At 36.7% G+C, this 19,279-nt stretch overlaps 1 protein-coding gene across 4 annotated transcripts in view; it reads left to right on the top strand.

The window, feature by feature from the left end:
• Positions 1-19,279, top strand: part of GRID1 (glutamate ionotropic receptor delta type subunit 1) — a 927,065-nt gene that overhangs the window by 859,544 nt on the left and 48,242 nt on the right. For all 4 annotated transcript variants that reach the window (XM_063433578.1, XM_063433577.1, XM_063433579.1 and 1 more), the window contains one exon: positions 8,968-9,163. In XM_063433578.1, the coding sequence (XP_063289648.1) occupies positions 8,968-9,163 (196 nt within the window). The remainder of the gene's footprint in view (positions 1-8,967; positions 9,164-19,279) is intronic.

Below are 19,279 nucleotides of genomic sequence, written 5' to 3'. Positions count from 1 at the left end.
TATTTACATTATGTCTTTATTTGATTAATTTGATAAGCTTTTTTACAATTATTTCATATGTTGGATAAACTTTTAAAATATTTTTTCCTTACTATTAAAATATCAAAAATATATCATATCTAAAAAAAACTATATATTTATCAAAGATATCAAAATATTAAAATATGTCATAATTATTACTTAAAAAAAATTATCCAAACATATGAAATAATGTTAAATGTTTGTCCAAAAATATTAAGTGATATAATTTAATAAAAATTTTACACCTGACATTTTTTTTTATTTCTTCCAGAAAATATAAACCTTATTTATTTAGACCAGGGATAGGCAACCTTCGGCTCTGTAGATGTTTTGGACTACACCTCCCATGATGCTTTGCCAGCATTATGTGTGTAAGAGCATTAAGGGGGATGTAGTCCACAACATCTGGAGAGCCGACGGTTGCCTATCCCTGATTTAGACATATACTCCACCTCTTTTAGACTGAAAGTTTATTCAAGTAAGGTACACAAACCTCTTTTATGTCTCTTTACTATTGTTAAAGGGACACCTTAACATTAAAAATAAATATATTTCATTTTAACACTAGTGTTCTTTATTTTTGTTTAGATTTCTGCCTCCCTACCTTGTAATAATAAAAAAAAGTAAATAAAAAAAGTATATAAAACCTGTTTCTGTATATAAAACCATTTCTCAGAGAAGACAATGTTGTACATTGCAAGTTAAAAGAGCAGCATATATGTACCAGAACCACCATATTAAATGTCACTAAATACAATGTTGATTGCATATAGCTCACCCATGGTGTTTTGTTGCAGAATATATTTGTGCTTTAGAATTAAACTTATAATAAAAATTGTGATATTAGGGGATATCTCGTCTGATGTTCAGTGAATGCCAACATCTAAAAAAACTGACTAAAGTTGTATTTCCAAATAACAGTCGCAATACAGTTAGGAAATATTAATTCTAAACTCATGGATTGGCTTCCAAATTAGGTTGGTACTTAGGTATTCGTTAGTTGTGTTCATAGGGCCTTAGGCAACTGCTTACAATATACAGTTTAGTATGGGGCACTACCTTTTCCAATGAAGAACCTAGCATACAGAGGAACTAGTCTAAATAAGGGATCACCGAACAAAATAATGAATGGGATCCTTTCAATAAAGGAAATGAACCACTCTACACAGGGATAAATAAAGAGAAATAAAGTGTGTCATTATTTTTTGAGTATAAAAAAGGAACAGTCATTTGGTGTCATAAGTAAATATCCCTGGCAATTCAGATTTTAGTTTGAGAAGGACTCAGGGTGCTATTTTAAAAGTTTTCCAATGCTCAGAAACAGCTGCTTGGGTTTAAATGTTAATCACTTTCGTTCACTACTACAATTTTATCTTGAAGTTGAGATGACATTTGAAGCTTTAGCTTACAATTACAGTGGTCTTGAAGTCAATTTAAACTATTTTTAAACGTTAAATAACATACAAATCTACGTCAAACCTAATCTACAAACAATGTACCCGTGAATTTAAGTTTAAAAGTTTAATGTATCCTTAAATAAACTTTGACTTTAGAAAAGTGATCAAGCTTAGAAAAGTTGTGGTTACTTTGAATTCAGACATAGCTTCTTTAACTTAAAGCAACACTGTCATGGTCGAATCCCATTTTTTTTAACCCCCTCCCTCCCGACTCTACTACATCTAATTGTCCCCCTAGTCACCCCCAAATGCCCTAAGCCCCTAAGCCCCCCATATCACCTTTTTAAAAAATCTTTATTTTCTGCCTGGACCTAGGTCCTGGGCACCTCCATCTTTGTGTGGGTAGATGAATTCCTGTGGGACACGTCATCTGCCCACACTAGATAGCGATGTGAAATTCCCGCGCATGCCCAGTTAAACACTTGGGCATGCGAACGGGAATTTAATCTATTCATTCATTTGTCAGAAAGATGAATAAATGAATCAAAATATTAAATGAATGAACAAAGACCTCTTCGTTTGTTGGTTTGGTTTATGACAAGGAGGGAGCTACCGGCGCATAGCTCCCTCCTTGTTATATGCAAAAAAAGAAGCGTCAGGGAGCAGTTGGACAATAGGTCCCCCCCATTTTCATTTAGGACCCACACCCGCCGATCATGGGTGGGGGACGAGGGGTGGACAATAGCCACCCCATTCAGTTGAATAACCCCTACTCGCCTGGCATGTGTGGGGGCTTGGGATGGGGGACACTAGGGTTTTTTTTTGTCTTTTTTTACAACAGTGAGAATCCACAGGCTGCTCACTGTTTGGTAGACTTGTCCATACTCACAATATAGTGAGTAGGGGCAGAATTTACTAAAACTAAGTAATCTTTACTTAGTATTAGTAAATTTGGTTGAAAGGTCTTTCAGCCTTTTGATAGATAGCTCCCTGATACCGTGACATGAATTAGATCGGAATTTCATTCATTCAAATTAAATTCTGATCCGAAGTTCCGAATTGCATCCTAACATGAATGAACAAACTGTTCTCATTCAGTTAAGATGAAATTCGGTAGTTTCGCCAGTGTTCTGTCTAAATGACAAGACGTTTTGGAATACTGACAGGAAGCATCACAAGATCACGGAGGAAAGGTGAGAAATGTGGGAAAATATCTCTGACCACAGGAAATGGAGCACACTTTGCTCCTCCGCTGGTCAGAGATGGTCAAGCGTAGGAAACCTCCATAAGACAAAACAGTCCCTACTTTGTCTTGTGTTTTAGAGAAAACTAGAGCAGACAGGGAAAGAAAATGAAGAACAGAGAGGGAGAGGGAGAGAAGATAAATTGTTTGGGGAAAGGTAAGTTCAGCATGACAGTGCCGCTTCCACCCATATGATCCCAAAATGATCCATTGTGGTATAAAGTTATAGAAATTTTAGTTTAACATAGTTTATCTTCCCAGGCAATGGAGGTGGAAAATCTACCCTCAGTATTAATAACCAATTCCTTAATGATCTAGAACAAAATATAAAAGAAAAAAACTCAAGCTGTGTAATTTTACCATATAATAAAACACTTTGGAATACCAATCTCATATGATAAAATAGTGCATATATATCTATTTTAAATATTAAGTTACAGTAGTTCACATATATGACTCTAAACCACACCAGTCACACACAAAATAAGGACAAAGCATTCATATTTATGGTTCCACATGATTTTTCTGTAATGGGTTGCTTGATGTACAATTACTGCAACATCTACAAATTGTCTAGCTGTTAATGTGAACATCATGTTACAGGCTAATGTCCCTGAAAACATATATTTATGCAGTCATTGTTACATTTATAAAGGGGCTCGAGATTTACGTTCGTTCTCTTGTACCGATTGACTATTGTACTATTGAAAATAGAGCCCAAGTGAGAGAACTACGTGTGACCGCATTGCACACATGGCTGGTATGAGGGAAGTGACCAGGGGCTTTGTAGGCACCAGGACTGAACATACACAATGACACACAAGCACATCTGCATTCACTAACCCTTCACACAGATACCCTCCTGCATTCATTAACCCGTAATACTGATACCCTCCTGCATTCATTAACCCTTAATACTGATACCCTCCTGCATTCATTAACCCTTCTTACTGATACCCTCCTGCATTCATTAACCCTTCTTACTGGTACCCTCCCGCATTCATTAACCCTTAATACTGATACTCTCCTGCATTCATTAACCCTTAATACTGATACTCTCCTGCATTCATCATCCCTTCTTACTGATACCCTCCTGCATTCATTAACCCTTAATACTGATACCCTCCTGCATTCATCAACCCTTCTTACTGATACCCTCCTGCATTCATTAACCCTTCTTACTGATACCCTCCTGCATTAATCAACCCTTCTTACTGATACCCTCCTGCATTCATTAACCCTTCTTACTGATACCCTCCTGCATTCATTAACCCTTCTTACTGATACCCTCCTGCATTCATTAACCCTTCTTACTGATACCCTCCTGCATTCATTAACCCTTCTTACTGATACCATCCTGCATTCATTAACCCTTAATACTGATACCCTCCTGCATTCATCAACCCTTCCTATTGATACCCTCCTGCATTCATCAATCCTTCTTACTGATACCCTCTCGCATTCATTAATGCTTCTTACTGATACTCTCCTGCATTCATTAACCCTTAAAACTGATACCCTCTCGCATTAATTAACCCTTCTTACTGATACCATCCTGCATTCATTAACCCTTAATACTGATACCCTCCTGCATTCATCAGCCCTTCTTACTGATACCCTACTGCATTCATTAACCCTTCTTACTGATACCCTAGTGCATTCATTAACCCTTCTTACTGATACCTGCCTGCATTCATTAACCCTTCTTACTGATAACTTCCTGCATTCATTAACCCTTCTTACTGATACCCTACTGCATTCATTAACCCTTCTTACTGATACCTTCCTGCATTCATTAACCCTTCTTACTGATACCTTCCTGCATTCATCAGCCCTTCTTACTTATACCCTACTGCATTAATTAACCCTTCTTACTGATACTCTCCTGCATTCATTAACCCTTAATACTGATACCCTCCTGCATTCATTAAACCTTCTTACTGATACCCTCCTGCATTCATAAACCCTTCTTACTGGTACCCTCCCACATTTATTAACCCTTAATACTGATACCCTCCTGCATTCATTAACCCTTCTTACTGATACCCTCCTGCATTCATTAACCCGTAATACTGATACCCTCCTGCATTCATTAACCCTTAATACTGATACCCTCCTGCATTCATTAACCCTTCTTACTGATACCCTCCTGCATTCATTAACCCTTCTTACTGGTACCCTCCCGCATTCATTAACCCTTAATACTGATACTCTCCTGCATTCATTAACCCTTAATACTGATACTCTCCTGCATTCATCATCCCTTCTTACTGATACCCTCCTGCATTCATTAACCCTTAATACTGATACCCTCCTGCATTCATCAACCCTTCTTACTGATACCCTCCTGCATTCATTAACCCTTCTTACTGATACCCTCCTGCATTAATCAACCCTTCTTACTGATACCCTCCTGCATTCATTAACCCTTCTTACTGATACCCTCCTGCATTCATTAACCCTTCTTACTGATACCCTCCTGCATTCATTAACCCTTCTTACTGATAACCCCCTGCATTCATTAACCCTTCTTACTGATACCCTCCTGCATTCATTAACCCTTAATACTGATACCCTCCTGCATTCATCAACCCTTCTTATTGATACCCTCCTGCATTCATCAATCCTTCTTACTGATACCCTCCTGCATTCATTAACCCTTCTTACTGATACCCTCCTGCATTAATCAACCCTTCTTACTGATACCCTCCTGCATTCATTAACCCTTCTTACTGATACCCTCCTGCATTCATTAACCCGTAATACTGATACCCTCCTGCATTCATTAACCCTTAATACTGATACCCTCCTGCATTCATTAACCCTTCTTACTGATACCCTCCTGCATTCATTAACCCTTCTTACTGGTACCCTCCCGCATTCATTAACCCTTAATACTGATACTCTCCTGCATTCATTAACCCTTAATACTGATACTCTCCTGCATTCATCATCCCTTCTTACTGATACCCTCCTGCATTCATTAACCCTTAATACTGATACCCTCCTGCATTCATCAACCCTTCTTACTGATACCCTCCTGCATTCATTAACCCTTCTTACTGATACCCTCCTGCATTAATCAACCCTTCTTACTGATACCCTCCTGCATTCATTAACCCTTCTTACTGATACCCTCCTGCATTCATTAACCCTTCTTACTGATACCCTCCTGCATTCATTAACCCTTCTTACTGATACCCTCCTGCATTCATTAACCCTTCTTACTGATACCCTCCTGCATTCATTAACCCTTAATACTGATACCCTCCTGCATTCATCAACCCTTCTTATTGATACCCTCCTGCATTCATCAATCCTTCTTACTGATACCCTCTCGCATTCATTAACGCTTCTTACTGATACTCTCCTGCATTCATTAACCCTTAAAACTGATACCCTCTCGCATTAATTAACCCTTCTTACTGATACCATCCTGCATTCATTAACCCTTAATACTGATACCCTCCTGCATTCATCAGCCCTTCTTACTGATACCCTACTGCATTCATTAACCCTTCTTACTGATACCCTAGTGCATTCATTAACCCTTCTTACTGATACCTGCCTGCATTCATTAACCCTTCTTACTGATAACTTCCTGCATTCATTAACCCTTCTTACTGATACCCTACTGCATTCATTAACCCTTCTTACTGATACCTTCCTGCATTCATTAACCCTTCTTACTGATACCTTCCTGCATTCATCAGCCCTTCTTACTTATACCCTACTGCATTAATTAACCCTTCTTACTGATACTCTCCTGCATTCATTAACCCTTAATACTGATACCCTCCTGCATTCATTAAACCTTCTTACTGATACCCTCCTGCATTCATAAACCCGTCTTACTGGTACCCTCCCACATTTATTAACCCTTAATACTGATACCCTCCTGCATTCATTAACCCTTCTTACTGATACCCTCCTGCATTAATCAACCCTTCTTACTGATACCTTCCTGCATTCATTAACCCTTCTTACTGATACCCTCCTGCATTCATTAACCCTTCTTACTGATACCCTCCTGCATTCATTAACCCTTCTTACTGATACCCTCCTGCATTCATTAACCCGTAATACTGATACCCTCCTGCATTCATCAATCCTTCTTACTGATACCCTCTCGCATTCATTAACCCTTCTTACTGATACTCTCCTGCATTCATTAACCCTTAAAACTGATACCCTCTCGCATTAATTAACCCTTCTTACTGATACCATCCTGCATTCATTAACCCTTAATACTGATACCCTCCTGCATTCATCAGCCCTTCTTACTGATACCCTACTGCATTCATTAACCCTTCTTACTGATACCCTAGTGCATTCATTAACCCTTCTTACTGATACCTACCTGCATTCATTAACCCTTCTTACTGATACCTTCCTGCATTCATTAACCCTTCTTACTGATACCCTACTGCATTCATTAACCCTTCTTACTGATACCTTCCTGCATTCATCAACCCTTCTTACTGATACCCTCCTGCATTCATCAGCCCTTCTTACTGATACCCTACTGAACCCTTCTTACTGATACTCTCCTGCATTCATTAACCCTTAATACTGATACCCTCCTGCATTCATTAACCCTTCTTACTGATACCCTCCTGCATTCATAAACCCTTCTTACTGGTACCCTCCCACATTTATTAACCCTTAATACTGATACCCTCCCGCATTCATTAACCTTTAATACTGATACCCTCCCGCATTTATTAACCCTTAATACTGATACCCTCCCGCATTCATAAACTCTTCACACAGATAGACTATTGCATTCCCATACAAGTTTTAAGCCTGGCTCGTAGGTAAAGACTTGAAATGTTGAGCCCTGATTTATGGTTTGATTTACAGTGATACATTACATATTTATAACGTTAGAAGAAGTTATTTACCTCATCTCCAGTTCCAGCAGAGCCATCATCATGCAGAGTCAGACTGCACAAGCTTGATGGGGTATGAGAGAGATACAATGTCTGCATTATAATACATAGCCAATGAAACATGAAGGATTGGAGCGGTAAAATAGAAATGTATAAATACTTCAAGGAATTTAACAAGGCGGTGATGTTTTCCATAGAACAAGGGCAGCTAAAAATATTGCAGAAGACAAACATATTGGGTATAAAGATATTTTTTTTTCAGTATAAATAATTATAAATGCATGGAACGACTTATCAGCAGAGGGGTTAGAGACAAGTTCAAGAAACATTGGGCAAAACACAGTCAAAAATATGGACAGACATTGTGTGTTTTTTTTTATTTATTTTGCTATCAGAATCTCTGCTGCTGTGTTTGCATGTCTGAGATTTTTGAAAGTGTTCTTTTTGCCAATCGCCTCTACACAAATGTTTTATTTCCTGTGTATGCATGGAGTTTAGAGTATCAACATGAGATGATGGCCTGGAGAATTCAGCAGTGAACGGGGAATACACATCATTCTATCCACTCACTGATCTGACATTTAACAAGAATATTAATGTATACCCAGGTGCTGGTTCTGTCAAACCTTGAATAGGCTCTTTAGATTTTATTTAAATAAAAAGCATTTCGTGTCATGTACATTGAAAGCTATCCAACTATGCAGCTAAGCTTATCTCTATGTTATACTTTTAAATATTCTCTTACCTTAAAACAACCTATGGGCAATTATGTCACTGATACATTCAAAGAGACTGCATGCCAATAGGCTCTATGTCTCGTTTTGTGCTCTATTAACAGAAAATACAAGTTTTTGTGATATATCATCGAAACAACATGCGTGTGGACTTTACTTCTCCTTTAAGATAATTTGTTCTATTTAATAGCATATTTTAGGGTTCCAATCACATTTAGCACTACATCACGAAAACCCACTAGATTGTGCAATATGTTCAAGGTAAAATATATGTCGACCTTGACTTCAGATACTGAAAATTGTCTTTTTACTAGCAGTCACTGATAAATCAATCAACTTTCTTAAGGTCACCAAAACCTGACACTTAAGCTACTTTAAACGTGACTCTATAATCAAACTGAATAATAAATATTTCACATCTATTATTGAAACACGTCAAAACCAAGTGCAAGATGTGAGCTAATGCATTTCGAAATCCTATTTTGAGCTAAGGGAATACAATGATTTTCTAATGTTCCTAAATTCAATTTAATCACCGATAACATATTATTGTGTTTAAATAACAATAAATATTAAATGCTCCAAAGCTTCTAACTACTCAAATGATGGCATCTTCCCTTCTAGCATGTGCAACCCTGGAAGGGTCTCCTAATTCCTTGATCTTATTTTTTTAATTGCAGGACTTTTCAAGACTTGGCCAAACAAATGGATTTGTCCTACGGCACAGTGAAGGATTCTTCAGTATACGAATATTTTAAGGCAAAAGGCACCAATACTTTGGAACAAGATAGCACATTTTCTGAACTATGGCGAACGATAAGCAAGAACAACGGAGCTGATAACTGTGTATCTAGCCCTTCAGAAGGCATTAGAAAGGTGAGCAACTATTTATTCTTTAAAAAGATTCACACACAAATAAATGTGCAAAAAACAAAGTGGTAAACCGCGCCACAAAAGGTATTAAGAATAATTAAAAGTATAAAATTTATACATACAGGATATTCCAACAATGTAGTGGTGTATATAACCATATAAGTGTCTTATACTTCTGAAGAAGCCCATAATCGGGCGAAACGCGTTAAGTGGATTGAGAGACTGGGAGCTGATTTTTATTCATAGATTTTAATAGTTTTTGAACCAAATAAAGCTACAATTTTTTTTCTATTCCCCTCTGTGTTTTTTACCTGTTCCTTGTGCACTTTGTATCTGTTTATATCCTTTGGTGGGGATTGCACCACCATAAGCTTTCATCACCAGAGCAAGCTATTGCTCTGGAAATCGTAAGTAGGTTACTTACCTTTCTATTTACCACTTATATTAAGTGCATACTAAACCATTGGATTGTATTTCTGTTCTTTTTTTTTACGCATTAATATACGGCTGTGGAGAATTGAATATTACATCCCATCACGATCCTTGTATCCCGAGACGGGGATTATACTGTCCAGGTGCTGTACGGCAGAGCTCTCAGTAGCTTTGCAAAGTGTGAGTTAGCCTTTCTACTGGTTCTCCTTATACTGTATATTTATTGTTATTTTTATAAACATATTGCACTATTATTGTTTTATATTCTATTTTTTGGGGTGGGTTATACATACTACCATATTGTTGGAATACCCTGTATGGTTATATACAACACTACATTGTTGGAATATCCTGTATGTATGTATATATTTTATACTTTTAATTATTCTTAATACCTTTTGTGGCGCGGTTTACCACTTTGTTTTTTGCATGTTTTGGTTATAAATAAGCAGGTATTAGGAAATCCTGTTGGCTCACTGCTGCCGTACATCCAGTGATTCTAGTGAGCGCCTATACTCTGCTTTTCTACACACAAATAAATGTAGAGACATTAACGTACCATTTTCCTTGTTATGACCATAAAATGTCATTATTAGAGATTGAAACACAATGGGCTTCTATCATATGACAGATGATAGAGTTTATGTGCCAAGGCAAATATTTGTAGACTGATTCAAATTAAATGGTATTTAAATTTTTATTAGCTTTTTTTCAAGTCCATTAAAACTTTACGATGTTGAACACATAACAAAAGAATATTTTTAGTCAACCTGCTGGAAATATAATGCTATAAATGACAACATTTGTACAACAAATCCATTCTTTACAAAAACAATATGGGCTTATGCTGTGTGTAACCACATAAATGTGGTTTGGAGAAATTACCTTTTTCATTTACATATATTTGCTCCACTTTTAAAGGACCACTAAAGTGTTAGGAATACAAACTGGTATTCCTAAAGCTTTTGTGTCCCTGACCCTAGTTCTAGAGATATTCCCTCCCCATTTTTCCAATACATTTTAATACAATAAAACATTTTACTTACAATTTACATCTTCTCTTTCAACGACCTCCACTAGAGGTGAATTTAATCTTGCAATGTAAACATTGCAGTTTCTACAAAACTACTGTGTTTTACTTGCTTTGGTTAAAAGGACAGGACCACTGCACTCAGACCCCATCACTGAGTGGAAGTGACCAGTGTGTCTTTAGTGGTTTTTTAATGGAAATCTGCCACTTAACAAAGACTTTTTTCTTTTAAAAAAATGTTGATATGTTTTATGTCAAGTATAAAATCCCCTGCACTAGACATACATGTAACTGGAATATACAGAGAGAAGAAAGAACATGCAGACAGATGTATAACTGGCCAGATTTACTGTATCGAACATCCAGAGAGATGGAAGGTGGATACACACAACTAGACACAGAGCACAAGAACAATGCAAGAACAACACAAGAACAGGCAGTGTGTGACAAATACAGGGGATTTAATCTGGAGTGTAGACGAGATCCCAATGGTGCAAAGCAATGGCCTGGATTTAATATATTTGGATATACTTTTCAAATTATCACAATCTGTTAAGAGAAACGTTTCCTTTTTTTGACTCCTTATTAGTATTAAACCATAAAATAAAAATTTAGCCAGCGTCTCCAGACACTATAACCAATTGAAATAAGATGAAGCAGTTACTGTGTCCACGGTGTCCCTCTAAGCTTTATACCCTCCTGTGGAATGGAATGTTTCACTTACAGTTTATTTCTTAGCTAATGCTTAATAAAATTCTTCTTCTTGATTTACTGAAAATTCTCGACTGCAGTTATTCACATCTTTAATTTGTGCTGGCAAATAATCATATTGAGTTTTTTTGTTGGTTTTCCTTTTAATCGATCACTTACATGGATCATATACAAAACAATTGCATCTGTTTCCACACAGTTTTTTATGTGCTCATAGGCTCCTTCATATCTACGTTCATGGAAACACAAGGAAGAGTGTGAATGTATGGTAATGTTGAGAAGGGGAGAGGTTCCTGTTGGACATAATCTTTGTAGCAGTTTTTGTACAGACCAGTGCTAGTGGCAATCTCGGAATTTTGAAAAATAGTGGTCCTGTCCTCAAAGTCAAACAATTCTCCTAACTATGTCTCCCTTATAAGTACACATGGGCGGTGGTGATGGAATGCAATGTCTGTACAAGGTGTGAGTAGAAAATGGAGATTAGACAGGATGGCATTGCAGGTTTCCTGCATGTTTAAAAGAAAAAAATATATAAAATATCTTCAGTTAGATAGTTGGTGAGGTACACCTTAACATAATGTAGAGGTTGGTTAAACTACTCCATCACAAGGAAGACATGATATTTTCAGAGTCAGAAAAGGAATAGGTTTGCTATGCAGAGAAGAATCTTTGATTCTTAGTAATCCCCTGACACACTATCAGTGGACGTGAGTGAGCAAGATGGAGGCTAGCTAAAGAAACAGAAAAAGGGACGGTCTGGAAGCCACATGTAGTGATGTATTTACAAACATAAATATACTCTCCAGTGTGTGCTGAGCAGCGCAGAATGCTTCGCCCGGCACAGGATTAAAGTAAGTAAAAGCTTAATTTAAAACATTGCCGAACCCTTTCTGATGGGAGTAATGCCCAATAGGACATTGTACTAAAAAAAAGTAACCCTTTAACTGATTGACATCACTAAAATTTCTTATTTGCCAGTTTTAACCTTTTTGCCAGTAGCTGAGTAACCTCAAAAGGAATTGTTCAATAGTTTTCTCCATAATAGTGATCCTTCACCATTTGTTTGTGGATACGGAATCAGCTTGTCGATTCATTTTTGTATTGTGTAAAAGTACATACCAAAAAGAATATAGTCATCTTCCCAAATTGAACTCTTTCCAATGTCAAAGAAGCCTTTAGTTTACAGAAGAAGGTCAACAGATCATGCTGGACGGTTCATTTTATAATATGATGATCCTGTCCCAATTCAATTAGCCACTGAAATTGTCACACAGTCTGTTTTTACTGTCCTGAACCAGAGTGTAAGTTTCACTGTATTGTCAACTGACGACCTTGTGTGTGATTGGTACACGTCAATCATGATATATTTCGTTTTCGCCATAGGTGGCACTTGCTTTTGTCTCTTTTATTTTAAGACAGAGAGTTATCAATACTTTAGAGCTTCTCACAGTGGTCATAGATTATTTAAACATAAATTGTTTTGTTTTCCTTTGTTCTTTGGAACACATGTTGGTTCCATGCTGCGCATTTTCATTATTCTACTGCCCGTTGTGTTTTTAGCATAGTTTAACAAATCAAATCTTTGAATTCGTCAAACAACGGATTCCAGCCATATAACGGACTGCACGTTGGGAATCTAGGTCGAAATGAAAATTAACCAAACTTTAGTTTATTCTTGTGCATAGTTTTATGCGGATAACGGTAGCTCTCTTTTGCTATAAATTGCTCCTTTTGGGATTTGCCCAGACGGACGAACTGAAAGTACAATACGCAGCTTCCTAAATCTCTCAGTCCTCGTCTCCTCTGTGTGCAAGGTGCGTACAGGCATAAATAGTTTATTGTATTAAATCTGTTTATATGACCTCAATGCAACACACATTAAAGTGACATACATATAAAGATCTTTTTTCCCATAGGCTGTTGTAATAAGTCAGTTCTCACATGCCTTATTTATAGTTGCATAACAATAACTATATGTTGCCGTACAGTTTTAATTTTTCACAGTCTACACACACAGGCTAGGTTTTCAATGTATCCTATTCCCTTTTAAATATTCTGGTATTTAATCTTCTTATTCAGCCTCTGTGGGCTTCTATTTACACTTCCATTTTCTTCATAAACCTATATATACATATATATTATATTTATATATATATATATATATATATATATATATTTATATATATATAAATATTCAGAATGTGAATGACGAGTACAGCTTTATTGTATATAAAAACATTATTCTCCAGTTTTGTTTTCATTTCAGGTCACCTTAAGATAATTTCCATCTTCTTCTAATGTTCATTTTCTGCCTTCGCGAACAGTTTTGATGTTTTCTGGATATTTTTTCTCGTCAGTGTTTATCTCACCTCACGCGGTGCACGATAGCACTATACACTTGAAATGACCTCTCAACGTAAATTAGTTGCATGAAAAAAAAATGATCTGCGTATTATGCTTTTCCGTATAGATGTGTTAAAATTATAGTATGCAGCTGGTGACAGTAATGACCGGAAGATCCAAACAGACCTACCATATTTACATTATTATAAATAAAAGGGTCAACATGCCAAACCCACAGAAAGCTAGCTTTGCCTGGAGAAAGTCTCCTGTGGCATTTATTACTATATGCCTACTTAATTACTTAAATTTTCAGTGTTCACTTCCTTTCGCCTTCGGCTTTCATTCTGTCAAGTGACAACATCATTTAACAGATATTGGATACTTTTTTTGAAACTTCAATGATACACCTCCAGGGTTTCTGCTATGCTTAATGCTTTAGCTACGTCTTGAATTTTCTTTTCTCAATAGTGTTTTAGTCCTTGGTAGCGGTCTCTGATTGCATCTTATTTATCTAGACATTTAAATAATGTGCTATTAAATTAAATATGATTTCTCACAGTTTATTGGATTGTACGAGGCAGAGACAATTATGTTACATAATTAGCACAGTCTTACAATTAATATGATAAAACCTGAAACATAAATGGTACCTCCTGGAAAGATATGGTTTGAATATCAATGCATGGCAGAATATAGTCATAGTACGTTATGACTATGGTACGTTAGTGACGTATCCCCTAATTGTAACCCCCACCCCGCTATGTAGTCTGGTCCTTCCATTTAGCTTCTTCCTGTCAAACTGGCTTATAAAAAGGTTCAGCTTCAGATTTTTTATTTCTACTAATTTCTACACAGAAAACATTTACAGTCATGGGAAAAAGAAAGTACACCCTATATGAATTCTATGGTTTATATATCAGGCAATAATAACAATCATCTGTTCACTAGCAGGTCTTAAAATTAGGTAAATACCATCTCAGATAAACAACAACATATCACACAGTGTATGAAGACAACTGAACTGTTTTATGCCAAGCACCAACTCCCTAGATTTCACCAGGCTATATTAATGTCCTTGGGGTGTCTTCAACTTGATTGCTGCATAGTTAGCTACCTAAAGCGTGTTTCTGGAGACACATATTGGCTAGTGCTGCCTTTGCTTTAATAATATGTTGAACAGTGTTTCAGACGCAGTCTGTATTTAAAATAACACAGTTGCATTTAAACATGTATTCATTACCCTATTACAGGAGTAGGCAACCTTCGACACTGCCGATGTTGTGAGCTACACCTCCTATGATGCTCCACTTCTGGAGTTCTGAAGGTTGTCTACCTCTGCCCTAGACTGTGACACTATCTATGTGGTATATTGGGCCACCCTATATCCATTAAATAAGGCAAATGATTTACGTTTATTCCCCCGGTTTGCTGGTCTTTCCATGGGGAAGCATTGGGAGCCTAGTGCGCCATTCAGCATGTCCTCTTAGACATGATTTAACTCAGTGCATCTCTATGAGGTGCATTGAGTGTCACCATGCAGAGAGTGGAAAGGCTGAATATCAGTCCTATAATTTTTACAGGACCAAACCCAGTAAGGCCTGCTAGTGGCAGCAACCAGAGGTGGTATTAGTCAGAAAAGGCAATGTTTACACTGCTCAGCCTGAGGGGACCAACTCTGTGCCATAGAACCACTACATTAAGCTGTACTGGTTCTGGTACACAAAGTGTCCCCTTAAGTAAATTCAGCTTTTTAATATAAATTTATACCTAGAGCCGCTGCCATTAGTCTTCCATTTGGTACAGGACCAGTAAAGGCAAGGTCTACTTACATCTTGCAGTAGTATTGGGCTCTTAATTAAACTGGGAATTGTGCCAAACCGACTAAAGAATCATATTTTAGGCAAAGAGAATTATGTGGATTTGCACAATTTTCTAATGTTCCAATTGTGGCAAAAAATTGCAATTTGCCCTGTCTATATAGCACAACAACTGGTTTAATGAATTACCCTGTTTCATTTCTCCCAATTGTCCCTATTTAAGAGAGACAGTGATGTTCCCTTTTTTCGTTGGAGCTCAGTATTCTTGGCGTGTTTCAATTTGTAGTAGAATACAAATACTATCGTTAGAGTGTATACCAGAGCTTCGCAGGAATAATATTCCCAGTAATGTGTCTTTAAACTACAATAAATGTGTTTAGAAATCAGTCTGATTAAATATGACACATTGTTGTTGTTTGAAATTACATTTTAATTGTATATATTGTAATTAGTAACAAACCTCCACTCACACTCCTCAAACTAAAGTGTCCCTCTTCGTCCATTTGAAAGATTGGGAGATATTCTGTTTGAGTGACCAAACCTAATGCTTCCAGACACCAATGTGATGAGAAAAAACATTGGCTTCTCGCTGTCAGATTTACTCAACTGAAGAGACTGACAGCAGAAAAAGTTATACAAAAGGGATATACAAAGTACAATACAACCCAACAAGGAAATAAAGTTTTTTTTGTTTTTTTTTAATGAATATATTGGAAATAGAGGACATAGATAAAAAATGCAAAATACTTAAAGATGAGTAATAACTCTAATAAGAGGTTATTGAGAAGAATAACTGGAGGGAGGGAGGGAGGCACAGACATTGGCACAGAGATGGCAGATGTTTAAAGGGACACTCCAGTGCCTAAATACAAAATAAATTAAAATCGTTGTTTAGTAGATATATTAAACAGTCAAAACGTGCATGCATTTAATTATGTATTTTTTTAATTGGAGGTATATCTAAAAACTATTTGCAAAAACTGCAGTTTTTTTGTCTGCAGTCTTTGCAAGTCCTTCCCTTCTAACCCCGCCCAGACTTTCTGTGGCTGTCCAATCAGAGCCTTCCCAAAAGTCTTTGCAAGGCAGGTGTTCTGGGCAATTGCTGCCTCTTGAACTTGCTGCAAATAACCTAACCAAACCAGGAAGTAAAAGGACCAGTTGTCTGCTTGAAAAGCCAAGGGGGTGTAACCAGTCTAATTTATAAAAGTGGCAATTTCTGTTTAAATTTGCCCCATTTCCAAAAAGCAGACACGCTCTTCACACATAAAGATTTTCAGCAAGCTAAAGTGCTTTAGGGGTCTCTTGAGTGTCCCTTTAATGGACAGGAGAGAAGATTATGTAAAAGGAGAACCCAGTATATGAAACAGAAAGTTTAATTACCTCCTATAATAAGCTCTCTTGTTTGCAACTGGCAGTCCTCATAGAGAAAGGAGGAACGGAAACAGAAGAAATGTGTTCTGCCAGGACTAAACTGGATTGTGATGTCAGTTGCTAAATCTTTAATAAACATATAAAAGGAAATAAGCAAACACAACAGTACGTGAACAAAAATTTAAAGCTACAGGGTATTGTCAATGTTTTATCCAATGATGTAACTCCCATGAAAGGACAGTTCTCTTTTAAAGGTAACTGTAAGCAATGAAGTTGAAAAAAGAAAATGGACAGGATCTTAAATTGTACTCATCGATTGTATGTGCAACCCTGTGCCAAGGATATGTCCTAGAATTTACAATTTGCATACAAATATATATGTAGTAATGTACTTTTTCAATATATGTTGGACAGTGAAGGACTTTGTAAAGTAGTCAGTGGGCACAGGTGACATTGCCATTTAAATAAATACACGTCTCTTATTTAGAATGTAATCTTCTCAAAGCTTTCATTTTGCTCTGATGGAATTATTACAATTATCTTGTCTAGATATGTCGAAAGATAAAGGGATGCAGTTTGCTAAACATAGACTCTATTAGAACATCATGACACGAGAATGAGATTTCTGGCAGAACATTTCAAGGTTGGAATTTTAAAAGTGAAGAGAGAATTATTCAACTTTAAAGCCAAAAGATTATCAGTCATAATGAATCTGATAGTGCGAGGGCAGGCAGCTTCACAATGTTTGTAGGGGATGTCTTTAGAAAGCAAGACAAGGAATGACATGCTGTATCCGTCTTAATCAATACGAACAGTGATGCAGCATATTCATTTGGATAAGCAGATGGTCTCTTTTCAAAATAACAAAAAGATTGCCTTTCACAGAGACTCTATTAGATTTTGGAATATGACACAGTGTTTCAATCCTTTATTTAAAGCTACTGCGGAAAATCCAAAAAGAAATCTTATCCAAATGCATCATCATTAGATGTGAAAAGTTTTGGTGCATTATCCAAATTTAATTTGAGCACGTTCTGGGAATATATCAAAACTGATCAATCATGTCATATTTCACTTCATGCAGTTATGTCCCTACATATAAAGTTACGTAAATGAGGTTCATTTTATTTTCGACCATTGGGAACATCCTGGCCCGGGATTACAATAATTATGCACTCTGTGGGTGGGTGTATGGTATGGCTATACAACCCTAATGTACTCATGGGGGAGTCTCAGGAGGAAATCTTTGTGTCTTTCTCACTCGTATTCAAGATCATGCTTATCTTTCTTGGGCAGGAAAAACATAAAAAATCGGGGTAGTGAAGTGATACAGTTGCTAACATAGCTCTCCATTTGTTTTCAAATTACAAACTAAGTGGTGTTTATTCAGCCGAAAACATTACCCTTTTCTTTTAGAGGAGGCCTGTAGTTCTGTAGAGTTGCCTTCTTATTAACTCACAGCCACAGGCTATTAGATTAAGCCACGTAACCTACACGTCTAGTGCAGCCAGAACCTATGTTAGCTAGCTTGCTGTCTCAACACCATCATTGTCAAACTTGACCATTTATGTGCCCGTGTATCTTATGAAACAAAAAATAATTAAGGTAATTACATCTTTGAATTTTAGCTCCTGCTAATTAATAATTCCACAGTGAATCTTTGCAGTGAAACAGAGATATTATTTTGGGCACAGCTTATTGTAGTAGTTATGGTACAAATAGTGTTTGGGTGCATTCTCCTTGTCTAGTGATTTGTAAGTGAAAATATGGACTCTGTAGCCAAAAGTTAGTCTAGCAAAAGTCCAGACTATTAGTCCATGAAAAGCCCAGTTTTTCTCAAATTACTTCTAATAGTTTGACATTACCCTACAGATGGTGTCTGAAAATTCTTGGCCTCATATCCTTTATATTTAACTACAGTGGTTAAGGTGAATTTTTTTGTGTAAAATATTTATTTTTTTAAAAAATAAAAGAATTAGGATATATATTTATCAGACAAGTTGAGTAGAGATCTCACCGAAATAAATCTTCTGGCTAGGAATGATGTAAGTCCAAAAACAAATTTATGAGATCATGTTGGCATCAAAAGAAAACAAACCTTTTGCCTAGAAGTTCAGTACATCGAGTACATTCACCTTGTCTAGAACATCACAGAGCGAGATATGGTTGCTAGGAGCTTTAATGAGAAGAACTGCATCTCTCTGCTGTAGACATGATAACATTTCTTTCAAATGTGCAGTGGGAACAGATGGCAATGTAGAGAAAAAAAAATACAATAAAACATGGGCCATACGAATGCAGAAACTGACCACTTGTATGGATACAATACTGTTTCATTACATAGCAGTAAATAACGAATGTTAAAAAAAATCATAAGCACCTCCAAATATAACATGACATACTGTAGTACTCTTT

Source organism: Pelobates fuscus, chromosome 10, assembly GCF_036172605.1.
Source record: "Pelobates fuscus isolate aPelFus1 chromosome 10, aPelFus1.pri, whole genome shotgun sequence".
Taxonomy (NCBI): domain Eukaryota; kingdom Metazoa; phylum Chordata; class Amphibia; order Anura; family Pelobatidae; genus Pelobates; species Pelobates fuscus.
This window is presented reverse-complemented; position numbering and strand designations above follow the sequence as displayed.